The following is a 19,020-nucleotide window of genomic DNA, read 5'->3' on the forward strand; positions in this document are numbered from 1 at the left end:
AAGTGCTTGGCTAACTTCAGTTTTTGAGTCCACGTATTTATATAAGTAATTAAATTAGTATAAAGGAGTAATTAGCGAGATGTTGACCATTGGCAATGTGACTGCGGCTGGCGAGCAAGGTCCTCAGAATATACCTATAGCAGGAAGTAGCGTGGTCGAGGTCACTCGCTAAGAATAAATACCGTACAAAGAAAACTTCGTTTTAAAGAAATAAATAAAAAAAACAAACCTTAAAGGTTTACTTAATAATTTCCGATTTATTTAACATTTAAAGCTATTTACAAATAATAATACTTTTAAATATGTACAAGTGTAAGATATTGGTAATAAGTGAAAATTTCTAGCAATAGAAAATGAACTTCACATGATACACTGCAGTGCAACGACAGCGCTGACCGCATCATGTTACAACTCGTTATGTAACATCACGTATGTTACATGTTACACGCTCACTGAGTGTCAACGTTCTACAATATATAAATATACAAATATAAACGTGTTTCTCATATATATCCCCAGGGGTTTGAGAGTATTATATGTCCAGGTCCTCGTCAAATACGCTGTTCTAGAGCGAGTTGTTGACTTTATATCTTTGAATATTCCCAGGTAATGCGCAGGTTGAATTGGAGTTTTCCTTCACCGTAAGAACCAGCATACTTTATATTGTAAATGGCCCAATTATAAACCACTCAGAACTAACGGTGATAAAAAATTGTTCACACATTCAACGATTTGTATACAACATGCATATTCATACTATAAAATAAAACACGAAAGTTTAAATCGTAATCATTACACAATCAGCTTTCCTATTGAATATTTATAAATAATTTATCATAACATTTAAGAAAAAAATAATCCATCGCTCTTTTTAATTTTTAATTTCAAAATAACGTAACGACGAATAATTTGAAACAAAGAAAGTTGACTTTAGAAAATAAAAGTATAATTTCTCATTGTCTATGGCCAATAATTACGTCTTTAACGAGGGAGAGGGATGCATTGTTAAGTTTTTACACTGAAGCAAGGCAAAGTAATCCATTCGTTTTCTACACCACCGTCTCCGTGACGAGGCGAACTCTTCCGCGCATTGTGATTTTTAATCGGCGTATGAATGAGTTTATATTCCTTTCACGACAAATGATTTTACTTCTAAATTGCAACTAACATTACATTTTTAGCTATAGAGAAAAAAAAATTGAACACATATACATAAAAGTACACCTTGTTTTTTCAATTTCATTGGCATAATATTATACGCAGAATTAATTGAATAATACTTGCAAACGAGTAGAAATTAAAAAGCGCCATCTAGTATCTAGTAGATAAAAAGTTTGCTAAGCTTTCTCATTACCGTGGACACAGAAAGTTGCAACGAGAAGATTAACTTCCATACTAAGATTTTATCCATACAAAAACTGTATTTATATTTATTAAGTATAAAATTGATACAAAATAATGAAATTAGTTTTGTTTGTTTCCAGAGCGACGTATGCGTGGTGGTCGGCGCGTTGGATGGCCGCACCTATGCCGCAGCGGGGCAAGTTCGACGTCCGCCGGAGCATCGCCAGGTGACCTCGGGGCACTGTCGCCCCGCTTTATGTCATAACAAAAGTATTAAAACATTCTCTAGCAAACTTCCACAAATCTATAAAGTTGCCTTTATTTATGTAAATGGTAATCATTTTCAATAAGATAATTTATAATTTGATGTACCTACATTAAAAATCTTACTGATTAGCTATATGCAGCACTTGCTAATCGACTTCAAAATAAACGTGACTATGTAGAAGTGTGCTATTAAAATATCTCTATTCAAATTATTTACTTTTAATGCAATAGCAACTTCTCAAGTAAATAAAACAATAATATAATAATTGTGCAGTTCAAAATTAAAATGTAAATCATAAATACAATAATATAGAATTATAAATTTATAAAAAATGTAACTTTCAATAATGTATTGTCTAACGTACTGTTACCACAAACACAGCCAAGTGAAGTACCGACTTGATGTTAGGTGAACAAATCTACTTAGTGATTATACTTTTCTCTTCTTCTTCTTAAGACATCCTCAATACGACGAAAAGTAGTAATAATAGAAAACAAGCACATTCATGTTAATTACTATTATCGACTTACTGGCTAACTATACGGATAGTCGAGTACATTGGTATTTTACTTTAATTTGTAATTAGTAATCTCTTTATAACTATTAGCCTCCAATGTTTTAAAGACGTGAAAGCCTACGCCTTATATTTTGGCAGGTTGCTGCTGAAGAGGAGCGGATTGCGGGGCGTGAGATAGCCAGGCCGCGCAGCTGCCAGTAGGCCCGCCGCCCGCCGCCAGAGCGAGCTGGCCACAGCAAACAACGACAATACAACGCCAACCGACATGTGTTCCAAGCAACTTAGTACCTAAGAAACGTCAAATTATTTACGTCGAATAATGAACCATCCGTCCGAAACGCTGCCAAACGTTTTATACGAATTTAATTTTAGTGCTATTAAACTTAAGTGTGTAGATCGCGAGTGCTAGTGTTAGTGAGCTTTAGGACTGCGCCATCTGGCGTGCAATAGGCGCGACAACGTGGCGGGGACGCATGCGCCGTCGGGGCCGGCGCTGGCGATGCCATTTATTGAAGACGAGTGGTGGACAGCCGAAAATGAGGGCAGGATGGTCGACCTCTCTAATTGCCTGCAGGTTTGTGCCTTCGTTAATTAGCTTAAAGAAAAAGTCTACATAATCTATCATCCGAATTTCGACCACCATTTATAGCTGATATAAAACTTATTTTGGTTGTAATGTTTCTTTTATGCAAATGAAAATCTGAAACTGAATTTAGAAGCGTTTAGCATACAGCTTTATTAACTGTTGAACTGTGACGTTGCAGGACGCGGTGACGGGCGGAGGCGGGCAGGCGGCGACGCTCCAACAAATGGCGTCATTGGGCGAGCTGTCGCAGGCCGAGCTCAGCAACATCGTGGGGCTCGCCGAGCACGACGGCGACGACCCTGACGACATCCTGAAGCAGCTCGGCGAGACCGCCTTCGACAACTTCGATACATTCTTTACCGACCTCACCAACTCCACTGCGACGCCCGTGCCGCCCATCGAAATTAAGGTAGACACTGTAACACAGGCACATAAACATGCAAAATATTGAAAAATATTTATAAATACAAAAGTTGATTTGCTTGTTGTAAAAAATTATCTGTAAACATTACCTTACCAGCAATTAAAAAAATTATAATAACTTTTAATCCTAAACATATGTCATAGTTTTTATATTGTAAAACAATATTCATGTTTTTTATTTCAAGTTAAACATATTTTGGTGTATGTGTTTCAGCAAGAGGAAAATAACAATATATCACCTGCGTCCGGGAGTCAAATACAAGGGCAGTACTATCAGCAAAGCCAGATCGCCGCGCCCCACAACGGACAGCAGCGACTACAACAGCTGCTGCGGTCCGGCACCAGCGCCATCAACAACGCGGTCGCGAATAACATAAGCAATGGCCGCTACAATATTGCTTCTGCAAATCCACTCCTCGCGGAGAAACTTGCCGCGACATCTAGTGGTATAAAGCAAGAACCCATGAGTTCGGATTACAACGGAACGGGGATGAGTTATGGAAACGCTTCGCCGATGCAGCGAGTGCCGAGTGGGAAGCCGCAAGTGCATGATGCTGGTGGAGGTAAAGGTAAGTTTTATTAAAGTCTGTGCTTTCGCTTTCCATTCATTTTAATTTGGCATGTTGGCAAAATAGCGACATCTGTTGATTGATAGCAAAGATTTTTAAATTGCAAGATTAATAAAGAAAATGCCTACTAGATGTCGCTAGAACTGCACTTGTAGTATCAATGTTAATTCATAGATGTCGTTGTACGTTATTAAGCTAGTGCATTGCAATTTCTTCGTTGCACCGAGAAACTATTGCAGTTTTCTCTCGCGATTACAATCCACTTTTAGTTTCCGCTCGAGGAAGTACCGACGATTTTCCTTTCGCGATCCGCCGCTTTTACCGCGAGAAAGTTTTGTTGATGCTTAATGATAATCTTACGAGACCTAATCGCTACTACACCGAGTTTGTTCTAACTTTCAGCTATTACTATTTATTAAATACTGACAATATTCCGCTCTTAACATCATTTATTACTTATATTAAATTACTGAGTAATAAGTAAAAATTGGAAAGCTTTGTAGAGTGCTCTATTAAACTACACTTTTATTGTTTTCTGTTGTCGAATAATGAGTGCAAAATTTGTTTTTATTCGTATTACTAATTTACATTGTTTAATACACCATAATGGAAAAAAATAGTTGACCCACCACGGGAATCAATAGTCACTCAATTAAACATTTCCAAATGATTAAAAAATCAGTTATATGTACTTACTATGCATTACTGGTCAATCTCGCGATATTCCACCTTAAAAGGGACACCTCTTAGAACGTTTTGAAAGCATTGAGACGATACGACTTTTAACTATGTTTAGTACTAATTGTCTGTACTGTAAAGTTGTCCGGTCTTAAGATCTGTCAGTTTTTAAAATTAACTAGTACTTTTAATAATATAACAGTAGCATAGTTGCGGTGCATACTTCTGGTAACCTGACCACCGGCGCCGCGTCGGAAGTGAAAACCTCGCGTCAAAGCCTACTCAGACTTTCCTTAGCTAGAATATTATTATGGCAAATTTCTATCAACATTCTTAACTTATATATTTCGTGTTGTACGGCATTATTATAGAAATAGAGAGGGTTTTTTATTTATAATAGTTTACAAATTAACTTACAACTCTGTGTCTATTAAAGCGATGTACCTAAATCTGATTAGATTTTATTTATTATTAATAATTTGATTGCCTCTGTGTATTTTTAACTTCGGGAAACTTTTATGTATCGTTCAATTCAATGGAAACAATGTAATATGTAGGTCATTGTGACTAACCAATGTAACTGTTGGATGATAAATATTGAACAGAAACGATTATGACCTATGTGTAAATTTCCTAGAAATAAAAATCATCAAAAAACATCATATTAAGTACACACTCTTAATACGCGAAGCAGAATCTTTGTACCCATTTTTAATGAAACTGCGCGAACTGATGAAAATAAAATTTTAAATAGTTAATACGGAGAAGACCATACATTAAGTTATTTTTATACTAAAAAAAATCTTTGGTTAATGGCCGATTAGTATAAGTTATTCGTTATAATAATGTTTAATTCTGTAGCCGTACATTATTCATATTATCAAGACGTAAAAATAGTCGCTAATTCTGAAGTGGCCTAAATTTGTTTCATCTTACCGCGCGCGGCTGCTCCTTTGGGACTTTATACAAAAACTGAGATTATCTCGTAACCGATTTTTACGACAAGTGCTTTTTTGTAACTATTCTGTTGCACAGAAGTTCACTTAAAAACATGAAAAAAATTATATCAAAATAATAATAATGTTTCTTTATAAAATATTGGGTAAAAATGTATCATATTCGTTAGCGAAGAAACTAAGATTAGCGTATTATTGACCACATTTATAGACCATAAATCGTTAACTTCAAATGTAATCATGAAATTTCATTCTAAAAATAAATCTTTCTCTAAATTTTCTAATTTGCCTCATATCGGATTTTGCTTATTTAATCTTCACAGATGATAGCTTATTTTAGTGCACTAATAATTAACATAAATTTTTATTTTCTTTTTTATTAAATTAAAATTGTCCTTACGACTGTATGTAGGTCAAATCAAAGGGAAAATGAATCAAAACATTCCTTATGGCGATGTTTCCTTAACATCTGAATTCCTAGTACTGCTAAAATAACATAGAAATCTATATGGCGCAGCGTGTCAAGGGTACCAGTGGTGGCAGAGCGACCCAATTAGCGCTTGACGTGACGCCGGGTCTCTCCGTATCTCTTGTGACGTGACGTGACGTGATGTCTGGTTATCAGACACACGTCAGTTTTACGATACGTCATAAATGCTTACGGAAAACTTTGATAAATTAAATGAGTAGTTAGTAAATTAAAAAAAATTAAGATGTCATACATAGAAGACGTGACATCTCCTATGTGTAGACGTGAGGTGTGACGTCAATTTTTTATGTTGGGTTTAGTAACTTACAATTTGTATTGTTTTTAGTCTGATTATAAGCTGACGAAGTTTAGAACTGACGGCAACATTTTCTTCGTTATAATTTCCAGGAATCGAAAAGCATTATTGTATTTCAATTTTGATTTAGTGTTTGGTGACGTATTCATTAAAGCCAAGATTCATTTAACTTTCGTCACCATTGGATAAACAGTGGAAACTTTTTATATTATTCTCATTAATTGGTTCGCTAAAGTTGTCAATAATTCGGCTGTGGTCGCACGTGGCGCGGGAAGGTCGCCACGGGTTTTGTAAAAACACATCAATTTGGTATGTCGCAAGCGTTTCGTTTGTGAATTCTCGTTGTACCCTTCTGACCCCCCCCCCCCCCCCTCACACCTCGCACCCCGCGTCTCTGAATAACACCGGCTTTTTCCTCGTTTTGCGAGTATTTTAAAGTCGTTTTCGCATATTTTTTGTCTCGAGTTATTTTTGTTAGAGAAGTGTTCATTTGAGTGGTGATTTTTTGTTAATATTTAATTTTTAATTCATTGAAATAATATCGCCACTAGGTATTTTCTACATTCCGTTGATAATGCAGATTATGGCTCATACTGAATGTAACAATGTATTACAAAAACATAGCTTGGTTTTCTCTCTTACTCTCCTTTTATAATTTCACTACTTACTTCAAAGCTTTAAAAAATAGTTAAATTGTTCGATATATTCGTCAAAGTTCTAAGAAATGTTTTACCGAATCATAAGTAAGTCAAGGTCATGCTATATCCGGTTCTTAGTATTTATTGTGAAGGGAGATTCCAATACAATTGAATTGATAAAGCGGAAAAAATGTTCAGGATTTTTAAGCATGAGCCAAAATATTATGGTCACCTTAGCATTAGTGATACGATGGTTTAATTACTAACATTACAGAACTATTTTTCCTTTCAAAGAAATGCATTATAGTTTCGCCGCCTGTCACTAGATGTCGTAGTACGTATATTTGAACGACATAGTAAACTGACCTACCGCAAGAGATCCGCGATGCCCCGCTCTGTCGCAGCGCTCGCTGCGAGCCATAAAATTGATTGTGGCTGCATCGCCTACAATCTGTACTATACTGTACCCGGTAATTGAAACCAATTCCTCCATTCCCTTGACCTCGTCGCTTGATAAAACGCTTTCAATTCTCATATTTATCGCGACACTCAGAATCGCGCACTGTTACGACACATACCGCGACGCGGCACAGAAATAAGTTTTTTTCCCATCTTCCTTATTCATACTAACTTCGGGATTGCTTGTTCATATGATTCCTACATCTGAGCACTTTGTAATCTCTCAAAAGGTCATGTTGTAAATGCTAAAATAACATTTCTTAATTATAGAATAAATGCAGAATCTTAATCTCGATGGCGGAGGATATTTTGCGAATTTAAACCTTAAATTTTTCAAGTTGAACATCCGCAATCCGTGCACGCAATGTGCGTCACGTCGCGTGCGTGTGTGAGTGCACCATGACCCCGTTTTCACTGCGCGGGCGCACATCGCACACGTCCGTCTCACTTTTAAAGAGCGCGGAGCAAAATATTCTTGCATGTGTGTGTGTGTTGTTATGTCACACGAGATGCGGCTGATTTGCGACGCCAGCGCCCCTATGCTTATATTACTCTATTTCAGTTTTATCGTAAATAAACGATGGAAAGTTCTCGATTCTCTCCGGGTTCATGTGCATTACGAATTATATATGCATTCTGTAACACATATGACCTTATTCCTTCGTACAATTTCAGTTTCCATCCAATCTGCAACAATGACACTAATGCAATCTAGTTGAGTTATACTTTCCTTACCTAGATGCTCCATGTAAATCCATGCAACAGTTGTTCCAGCTAACCACTGTTTTGAAAACATCTTTGACATGACATTACATTCAATTCGGTATTCTCTACGATGTTTTCTAATATAATTGAGTTTTATTAAAACCAAATATGTCTTTTATCCAGCAAATTAAAAATTGCAAAATAAAATGTAATATCATATAGATATATAAAAATATTGTAGAAATGATGTTAGATAAATAGCGTATAGTGCGTTATGCTAGTGCGTAAAGCAAGTGCCTACAGGAGTATGTGCCGCAGCGTCGCCTTGGGCTCAGTTAGCGGGGCAGCGGCCGGCCTAGACCGCATCTAAAGCTTGCTACACACTCATGTTCACTCTAATTATTATAGCCACTTATATCTAAGACTCCTCTTTTATAAATACTAGTGTAAAGATATAAAAACATAGGAAGATTAATAGGACATTTATTTTAAAGCTAGCAGTTGCACGCGATTTCATCCGTCCGCAACTAAAAAGACTATCTTCTATATCTATACAAAATTTTATCGAGATCTGTTGCGCTCGTTCTGTATATATCTTCTAACAAACATACATCAAATCAAATTTAATATGTTATGTCTTTAACCAAATAATAAAGATCAAATATTTATCCAACGGTATGTTATACAAATGACCTTCAAATTATTAAACAAACATATCTTTTTAAATTGTAACTAATTTTCCATATTGTATTGCAACTTTTGCGACACATTCTGACAGTTCACTTATCCTTGTATAATGAGCCTTAAGTTAATTAAATAAGTAAGGCAATATTAAGGCTCGCCTGAGAGTGTTATGTTTGTACACATTATCGGATGTTTGTTGTGTCTCTGCGGCCTACTTACCGCGCACTAGACGACTGCGTACTGCGTAAACACATTCAGTGTCGTATCAATTAAACTATGTTTCCTTCTGTTAAGTTTAGGTATACTAAAAAGGCTAGACAAGGGGATAATTATTTGTGTAAATAGGCCAGTTGTCCCGGAACGTTATATCTAAGAATAGATATTAAGATAGTTATATAGTATTTTAAGATTAACCATAGTACAAAACTAGTTGTCGATTTCATCCGCCTGGTATTAAAAAAACCTAAATTAGTTAGCCTATGTTTATCAAGATTTAGTTCTATACATATGCCAAATTACATCGCGATCCGTTCAGCCGTTGCAAAGATACGTTCAAACAAACATCGATCCAACCATCCTCCATCCAAACATTCGTATTTATAATATTAGTTAGATTAGCTAGAAAGCTATCGTATTATCTATATTCAGGAAGCTTTAAGCTTACTTACACTAATCACAGATAACATAATGCAACTATACTTACAGTTACATAGCCCTTACAGTCCTAACAGGACCTATAACAGGCCCTTAATTTTGTTGAGGGCATCAAGCAAGTAAACTTTAGCAGTGGAAATTCACCTTAAGGCTAATTACAAGTCAACCAAAAAACACTATTAATGTATGAACAAAGATATATTTTAATATATTAATATGATGTAAAAGCCCATTCTCAGATACGCAGCGATAACTAAGAGGCTTGTAACGGAAACAGCGTCTATAAAACTATATTATATTATTAGGGATATAACAGGTACAGTCGCGGTCGTAATACTAAAGTCCCTTCTATTTTTGATTATTTTAATTAAATGGCTTTGGTATTTAGCACTAGTAGTACTAGAGGCCTCCCGCACGATGGACCGATGACCTGGTCAAGGTTGTGAGAGTGCACTGGATGCGGGCGGCACAGGACCGGGAATTGTGGCAATCGATGGGGATGCCTACGTTCAGCAGATGATTTAGTACTGAAAATGTTAGTATTATGAAAGTACATACACAAAGTACAACATACATAATGTTTGATGTTATTGTTTCTTTTTGTGAATTTATGCGTTAATATAAAAATACAGAAATCGCAATAATTATAAAACAGTAAAATATTTTATTTTTTAAAGTTGGGTTCCCCTTGAATGTTACAATAAATTTTATTTACTAACTATATCCATATATCCTGGTTCGCTAGGATCCACTTCTGTTGACGACTGTACACAGCTACTGTGCGCTAGCTCCTTGAAGCAGTACGACAACCTTATCCATGTCAATGACAACGCACACGCACACGTGCGCACGTCATGTGTTCACACATGGCACACACGCTAAATACGCATGCAGCTCGTTGCGAACGATGTATCGGGTGTAGGGTGACCAGATAAAATGTGGACAGTCCCAATAGCATGAAATTGAAATATACTGCTGTTCTCAGTTGTTAAGTAATTAACTGTAGATTTGGCACAAGTTACAATACACATTAAAGAGTTATTTAAGTAACATTGAATTTTGCAACGTAAAATTATCTACATATCGAGGTTTTGTCAAAATAAAGATTTATTTAAAAAAAATTAATTCTATGCAAGATTTTGCAAGATCAAACGCTAAATGTTACTTTTTAAATATAAAAATTCGTTTAGATTCGGAAAAGTCCCGTAATTCTTATAAGCTTGGTAACATCAGTACGATCTGTGTCCACTTTACTTGGCTATTAAAAGGACATTTCGTTGTTACCTAGGTACGTACGTGTCCTATTTTAGCGGCGACGGAGCGGAACCGGCGCCGGAATATTTAGATCGTGCTATTGCATGACATTTTTCTTATAATTGATTGCAAGTTTACATACAGAAACAAATATTGCAAAATCTTGTCGATATGCAAGAGTTGTAATAAAGTTTTCTTTTAAACAGAGGGCGTTTTAGTGTTCAGCAATTATCAATCTTATAACTCTAGTTAATTAATACGGCCGGTAGATGGCGCTTAACGATAATATTATTAGTACTTTTTTACGATTTGTCTTTTTCCCTTTTTAATTTTTATTCCAGATTTTACATTTAAACTGCTTTACAAATCTGCACATGAACTTATGAAATCAGTTACTTATGTTACTTCATCATGCAACGCAAATGTATTGCGACGTTAAAAAAACAATGAGAGCTTTATTAATTTTGATAACTTCCCTGAGGTGTGAGCCATGACATCCAAAAACATAGTAGACGAACGCCCGAGGAAAACCTTCCAATCATACTAATATTGATGGATGGATGTTTGTTTTAAGCTATCTCTAGAACGGCTAAATGGATCTCAATAAAATGTGGCATACATACGAGTATACAAGATAGTCTGGAAGAACACATAGGCTTCTATTCCGCGTCGACGGAGTCGCGAGCAACAGCTAGTACTCTATATAATTTATGATAAACATTTCTTTGGAATGCGTTTTAGTAATGAGTTACAGGGATGCGGTCGTGTCGAGTGTAGATGTGTCAGCGATACTGCGTCAATTTTGTGTCATTACGGGTTTTTTTACAAACGTGACATCATCGGATATGACCTAAAATATCATTGAACCAATAAATCTTAATAATATTATAAATGCGAATGTTCAGATGAATGGATGGATGTTTGTTAGAAGATATCTCCAGAATGGCTGCATGGATCTCGGTAAAATTTGGCATAGATGTAGAACATTGTCTCTAGGAACACATAGGATACTAATTATGTTTTTTTTTTAATTCCGCGCGGACAGAATCGTTAGCTACTAACTGTAGTGACTTAATAATAGAAATGACTGGAAGTTTGTTAATTTCGTACAATTTCTTGTCTTATTGATTTCAAGTATAATATTCAAACATATTGTGACGAATGAATAAAATAGGATAAGTTTTTATTACTAATTAAAAACTCAATCGATTTTTATTCTAATGATGTTAATAATCTTTATAATTTATTTCCTTGTAATTTATAATTACGGTTAATTTGCTCAAACAATAGAAAGCTATGGATAGGATAAATGATGGACCTTCGCAGGGCCTTCGCCTGTGCTAATGCTGTTTACGAGCTGAGGGTCAATGAACTCTGATAGGACGAAGGCATGAGGGCTATTTATCAAAGTATTTTTTAATTACATTGTGAAGCTGTTTTGAAGTAAATATATAACGGAATAATATTATATACTATATACTTACTGTATCCCGTATATATGTTTTGATATAATTCCCAGTTGTAGTGGATAGAGTGAGCACAGGTTTGCGATAACCAATGCATCTCGCCACTACATTTGGTATTCATAGTACTAACGGCGTACAGATCACATCGATAATATAATTCTGTGAACCGAATTCAAATGATTTAGCTAACACTATTTCAGTATTATTCTCTTACTAGCTATCACCCGCGACTCTGTCCGCTCGGAAAAAACTTAGTAGCCTATGTGTTCTTCCAGACTAAGTTCTATATCTATGTCAAATTTCAGCAAGATCCATGCAGTCATTGAAGACACCTTTTAACAAACATCCATCTACCCAAACATTCTCTAACCTAACCTAACTAATTTTAGGATGTAAATTGCAAGTAAACAAACGTATCAGTAAGAGAAATAAAACAATATATGCGTGTTCTTATAAATGTTATAATTAATTGAGAAACTGTCGAAAAGAAAAAAACTAACGTCTAATAAATTATTTTTGATTAATATGTAACAGTGTAACTTGATTCTTAAATCATTATTGCTTAGTGCGAGATAAAAAAATGCCCCATTTATGACTTTTGGCTTCGGGTTTGGAGCTGGTGCTCGGGCTCACGTTTAGGGTCGCTGGCGCCAATTTACCTTAAACTCACTGTCATTAATTTAAGTCGTCCGTGTCGTGTTTAAAGATGTAAACGTGAAATTAATAGTCGTGATTTTTAGAGTTACGCTCGTCGCTTGCAAAAACCATTATATCGAATTTATTCTGAGTTGTGCGAAGGAATTTATTGCACAGCAAATCCACCTAATTTACGATAAATTTTAAGGTCCAAAATTCTTGATACCTTTGGCATTAATCTTTTATTACGATAAATCAGCAATAAATTAAGTTAAAATATTTACTTAAATTTTAATACAGAACCCTTGTCAAATTCGATCTTCAATACAGTTTTTGCCTCAGTGTCATCCACGGTTCATCCCTTACGCGAGGCTATGGGTGCGATCATTTTTTCCCAACCTCCCCGCGTTTGCACGCTCTATTAGCACCATTTTAGCCCGCACGCCCCTCGGTGTCGCACAACATGTCAACTGAATTTCACGCTAACGAATTACCAGAATTCCTCACATTTTTTTCAAATATCCGTAAAATGTTATATTAGTTATGTACTTATTTCTGTTATATAACACGTCTATTTGTTTTTAAAGTCAATGAAGTTCCGTAGTTTGGAGATAATGTAAAATGTATAATCTTAAATTATATATTTCGTATCGTAATCTATGTTTTAGGTGTTTTTTCATTCTCTAGTTAGTATGTATCATTATTATACATATATAACAATTCACACGCCATACTGGGGTTCCTGTGGTGTTACTGATGTTCATGGGTGTCGTTGAACACCTCAGTGTTCCCGCTGCTCGTTTGCCCCTTCTGTTATAAAAATAATTTAAAAACGAAATAATCGATCTCGACCCATTTTTGCTTATTTAACATATTTTATAATAATATTTTTAATACATATGCTTGTAACATTTGCTATTTTAACGAAATCAAGTGGCAACTTGCTAGTTTTCTAGCTTTTTCTATAATTATAATAATACTAAGTGTCAAAAAAATCCAACCATACATACAAACATTCGCATTTTTTAATATTAGATTAATATAATTGTAATGAAAAAAGACTATATAATCTTTTTCATTGCCTTTTTGGCTTTAAACATAGTTTTGAGTGTAAATATTTACATTCAACATAAACGTATATTTAAAATTTTTATTTCTTTTTCAGGTAAGTCAACTTTGTACTACTTACATCATAGAGGTAAGTTTATATAAACGCATTTATTTTATTATATTTAAAAATGATAAAATTGTTATCTTGTGATAATATTAAAGTGTTTAATCATTCACTTAATTAAGTTTAAATGGTTATCGTATTTCAACGAAGTTAAAAATTTCATAACATTAAGTGCTTATTATTTTTAAAGCTCATGATAATGTTTAAGAGGAAAAAGTAACATTTAAATTCTTGATACTCTTATTTACAATTAATATTATAGTATGAAATCATTCATGTAACCGTAGGTTTTCATTGCTAAAACATCTGTTACAAAAACATATAGTTTTCGCTGTATGTTAATCGTCGTTCGGCGTTTGAATAATTTAATGTTTAATACAGATAGAAACACGTAACTATAATTATCTCTCATTAAAATACCGAATTAAAAAAAAACAGTTGTAATAGAAAGCATAAAGTACTCATCTTTTTGCAACATACCATAAACAAGAGATCAACAATCGGACAAGACGAGTGCGGGGTTAGCGCGGTGCTGTGGGGGGAGGGGGGCGGGTATAATTCTGCGTTGTGTAACCGCGCGCGTTTTCCGCGCGCTCGGCCGTGACACGGTTTCGCGCGCCAAGTGCAATGTTGCCCGCTATGACCCCCCCCGTCCCCAACCCCGCACACAGATTGTGTTGCCAGTTGCCAATTGACTGCCACTCGCTGTGTATGGTTGCCGGGGGTTCCTGTTTCGAATGCATTTAAATATTTTTGGGTAAAAACGTATGACAAATATACTATAGGAAACTTTTAGCAATCCGGATATCAATTTGTTATTTGTTGGATATTTGCCAAAAGTCTTTTTGTACATTTTGGTAAAACTGTTTTCAGTCAAATGAAGGAATCTAGATTTACTTTTAAGTCGCAATGCATACCCGTAATGGAGACTTAAAAAGACAAATTTCACTTCCATCCTTGCTTGTTATTTATAATTTTTTTTTTTACAAATTTATAAATCAAGCTATTAAATTTATAATAATAAATACTTTCCCCGGAAAATAATAGCAGATCCGATAGTACTGTCACCAAATATATCTTGTCCATTTTCGATTTACTTTTAATTTTTTTTTTATTTGGTTTTAGTAAAAAGTTTAGAAGTGGCCTGCAATATGCACATAGCGTTTTGTCATTGATGCGTTGGAGCAACAATAGGATAATCAATTAAATACTGCAAGTTAAAATGGCGGAAGACGTATGTATGCAAATAGTTTCTTCCGCGTTACCTGTCCGGGAAGGAAAATTTATTTCCACATAAATCAGTGATTCTACTCAGTTATGCATACGAAGTGCGTATGACTCTTAGGGTCACTGAACTTTTAGTAATAATAATAAAATATATAATTTATTCCTTACATCAGGTCTCAATGGTTGTTATTTTGGTAATTAAAAATTACACACATGTCATGACATGTCTAAAACTATTTTTGTACAATGCGTATGCGAATTATTTGGACGATATTCATTGAATTAGTTAAACCATTGTTAAATACAATAGTTAAATAGTTAATCGAATGAAAAATATACAAAATAAAGGCATAAAAAACAACTTTTATAAATTATGAGTTAATGTTGCACAAAAATTGCATTTCCTAGACAAAATCGTATTCATTTTTGCTTTGTTATTATAATATTATGCATTCCTGCCGTTAAATTACATACGGACAACCTCGAGGACATTAACTAGGCGTGTAAAAGGCGAAATGTTGCTCGAACCGTAAGTAAATTGCACATAATGTATACATAATTTGATAACGCACGGTGCGCGGGCGCAGGGTGCGGGGCATGTATGTAGCAAGGCCCAAGGCGAGTGTTTTGCAACATGCGGACACTCGCTCGTAAACCGGTACCTATATGTTCTTAATACGCGCCGCTCTAGTGATATGTTATTCCAAATAACATTTCAGCAACTCTAACAACCACCTGGCCATATTATATTGTGAGATCTGGTTCTTAAGATAGTTCATATATTTGATTTACTATTCTAGAGGTAATTTAAAGAAACCTAACGCTTATTTACATTCCTCGCCTGTTTTTGACAATTATTTCGTTATAGTTAATTAGTCAGACAATTTTATATGTATATTTTTACAATTGATATTCGAGTTTTTGTACATCTAGCCGTTTAAGAGGTTCACGTGTAAAAGTATAAGCATTTGGAACTCTTGTAGTCTCAGTTTCTAACATCGCCTTGTTTAGTTATCTTCGTGCGCAATAAAAAACCGCAGAGTTAACGCAAATTCAAACTATTAGTTTGCGGTTTTATCATCGTGTTATTGTTAATAATTTTCCATTGAATCGCTGTGCTATGATACTGACAATATTGTAGTTACAAAACAAATTTCGATCTTCATAATTTATAATTAACATTCATAAGTTTTTTTTTTGTAAACGGACTATGGAAATGAGTTTTGGAAATTGTCATACAACTTTAAGATAGTTAAATACCATGTGGGAAGTACAATCATTCAAATACGTATAAATTATTTGCTGCAATAACAAATGAGCATCACCTTACTCAGTCTACAGTGAGTCTAGCACGAATATTTGTTACAATCGCCCCCTATCGGGCATATACTACACTAAAAGCTCATACCAATGTGAACATAAGTGACGATACGTTGGCGCAAATGTTCCTGCTAGGCTCACAGTTGTTGCAGTGGATTACATGGTGGTCCTTAGCTTTAAATCTGAAATGAACGTTTGCTTCGAATACTTGTTACACTGTATAACGCCTTGTAATTTAACACTTAACTTAGTACATATGTTAAGCGAGCAATAGTTTGTTTAAGAAACTTCCACGAAACGAATCAATGTAAAACTTTGATAGTATACATTTGTAAGTTATAGTAGGAACCGACCTGAATTTAATCTAGTATAGTATAGCACACTTTAGGTCAGTTTCTATTAAAGTAATAAACACTTCAGATTTACTAATCAACACAATGTTCTGTATATTTTGATCTCGATTGTTTAGTGATTCTGTGAATCCAATACAAGTGTTTGATTGGATTTTAAATGTAGGTCTATGTTGAACGGTTTCCAGATAGCTGGAGTGGTCCTCGCGAGTGACAGAAGTGAGTCGACCTTCCCGCCATTTAGGGCTTTGAACTCATTAATCACGCGGCACCGACGTGACGTACTAATTGACAATCGTACCATCAATAGAATTCAATTTATTGCGAACGATACAACTCATTGTGTTAGTTTGTAGGTTTGTTCGTGTCGCGTGACGCACTCACTTAAATTGAGAATAGACCTAAGTTTTTCCAACAATATAGAATTAAAATTTTGATAAGACTGACTGATTACTGACTATATGTAATTAATTATAATAAAATTTAGAAATATTCTGCTCCAAATAAATCAAAAATGATAACTAACCGTAAGTTTCGGAAACTAAAACTATGTATAAAACATATCGTTATCCCTGTCATTATTTTTGATTAAACAGAGATAACAATATGTTTTAAATGGGGATTTTAGTCTCAGAAACTCACCATAAAAGCGTTCAGTTCCTTTAAACTAATCATCCGAATAATTAAACTGCAATTAAATACATTAACATCGCCGGCCCCTAATACAGTAGAAACAAAAAAATCATTAGCAATCGCACTCAGAGAATTAATGCTGAAAACTAGTTGTAGCGTTAAAAATCCGCTTTTATTAAGAGACTAGTCGCGCGACTGCTATTTTAGCCCCATCGCCGCACTGTAAATGGTATTACATACCTAATACATATAGAAGTTACGTGTTAACCGTCGCACCAGTGGAACTAAGGCGTAATAGTTTTTGTGTTGCCGATAGAGCGGACCGGTTCACCTCAGTAAGTGGGACAGGATGCCGGCATGGCGCAGCATATGCGCTCGCATGCTTATGTAACCGACTCTAGATGTCGGATCTAAATTCGCGAGCGGCGACGCACATTCGCGACTATCTATTGAACGGGCCGAGGTCGCGTGCGTCGAGCGGGTTGCGGGTAGCTGGTTGCGGACCCGGGTCACGGGCCCTCGTGTATACCTTCCGTGGAGCACTTTCGCTAATTAGTACAAAGGCATGCGTTGTCGTCATATCATGGTTTTATAAATAAGTTGTTACCTCAATAAAATTATTAAAGTTTCAATAAAAAAGGCTTAACTCACATAGAGCTATATAATTTATCTACCATTGTACGTAACTCAAATTACGTACCTACTCTAGACATGACAAAATTCATTTCTGAGCGGGAAAAAATATATAGGGGGATAATTCGTTTTCTCGTCACATAAATCATAAATATATGCCCAGTGGGAGATAAAATATACGTTGATACAGTAAATAGGTGAGCATTCTTTCAGGGCCAGTTAGGACCCATTTCACAGTCCATTGGGCGCTTCGGGGAAAGTAAAGTCACAGCCACACTAGCATTTACGTATTTAGCGTTCGCATGAGACAAAACAAATATATTATAAAAGTTATTTAATTCGTTCCATTTTATGTATGAATTAATGAAAACTTGATAAAAAGATTTTTACTTTTCACATGAGTCAAAATCTTATTTACATACCTTTTTCTTTAGATCTTCTGAAGATATAGAAGCCTAATAATGATATATTTAAACATATCACCTTTTCTGTCTTTCCCAGATACCTAGATTTAGACTTTTACTTCTTACGAAACATTGTAATTTTAAAAAAAATCTTCAAAGTGATTTGGTACCATATGAAAATTGATTAATTACTGGGTTTATGTAGACTGTCTAGTGTGTCGCTGTCTTTATAAACAGTAGCGCTGAATTGCTCCCCTTTGTATTGAATATACGGTAAAGCGAAATGAGAAAAACTGTTCACATTCTTACTCTCTTTATCATATTATAACTAATTTTTAGAGACTGTCATTATTATAGGCTTTGTAGGTCGTCTGCGTTCTATTTTATACGGCTTAGTACATTTATATTTCTATTGTCTTTGAAATTAACCTAATAACGAAAAGTTCTTAGTAGTCAAAACATACGAAATTATTTTAGTATAAATTTTCTCGTTGTATCTGTATGTAAAACTAATTCTGTACGTACTAAAAACTTCACGGTTGAGTAGATCAGTAATTGGTAAAGGAGTCTAATTTGCAGCAGAGGCGCTGCGACCGCCCGACTCTATTGCTACGTGTACTACATAGTACTTCTCAAGTATTACAAACGTGTTCAATT

General features: G+C 35.0%; 1 protein-coding gene across 2 annotated transcripts in view; it reads left to right on the plus strand.

The window, feature by feature from the left end:
* Eip74EF (Ecdysone-induced protein E74) overlaps window positions 1–19,020 on the plus strand; it is a 141,131-nt gene that overhangs the window by 51,511 nt on the left and 70,600 nt on the right. Inside the window, exons 4-7 of one of the 2 annotated variants that reach the window (XM_013311211.1) lie at window positions 1,485–1,614; window positions 2,268–2,703; window positions 2,894–3,124; window positions 3,353–3,707. In XM_013311211.1, coding sequence (XP_013166665.1) covers window positions 2,629–2,703; window positions 2,894–3,124; window positions 3,353–3,707 — 661 coding nt within the window. In that variant the 5' untranslated portion in view covers window positions 1,485–1,614; window positions 2,268–2,628. The remainder of the gene's footprint in view (window positions 1–1,484; window positions 1,615–2,267; window positions 2,704–2,893; window positions 3,125–3,352; window positions 3,708–19,020) is intronic. The other variant, XM_013311212.1, reaches the window with a different exon arrangement.

The sequence above is a fragment of the Papilio xuthus genome, unplaced genomic scaffold (genome assembly GCF_000836235.2).
Source record: "Papilio xuthus unplaced genomic scaffold, Pxut_1.1 DF827680.1, whole genome shotgun sequence".
Taxonomy (NCBI): Eukaryota; Metazoa; Arthropoda; class Insecta; order Lepidoptera; family Papilionidae; genus Papilio; species Papilio xuthus.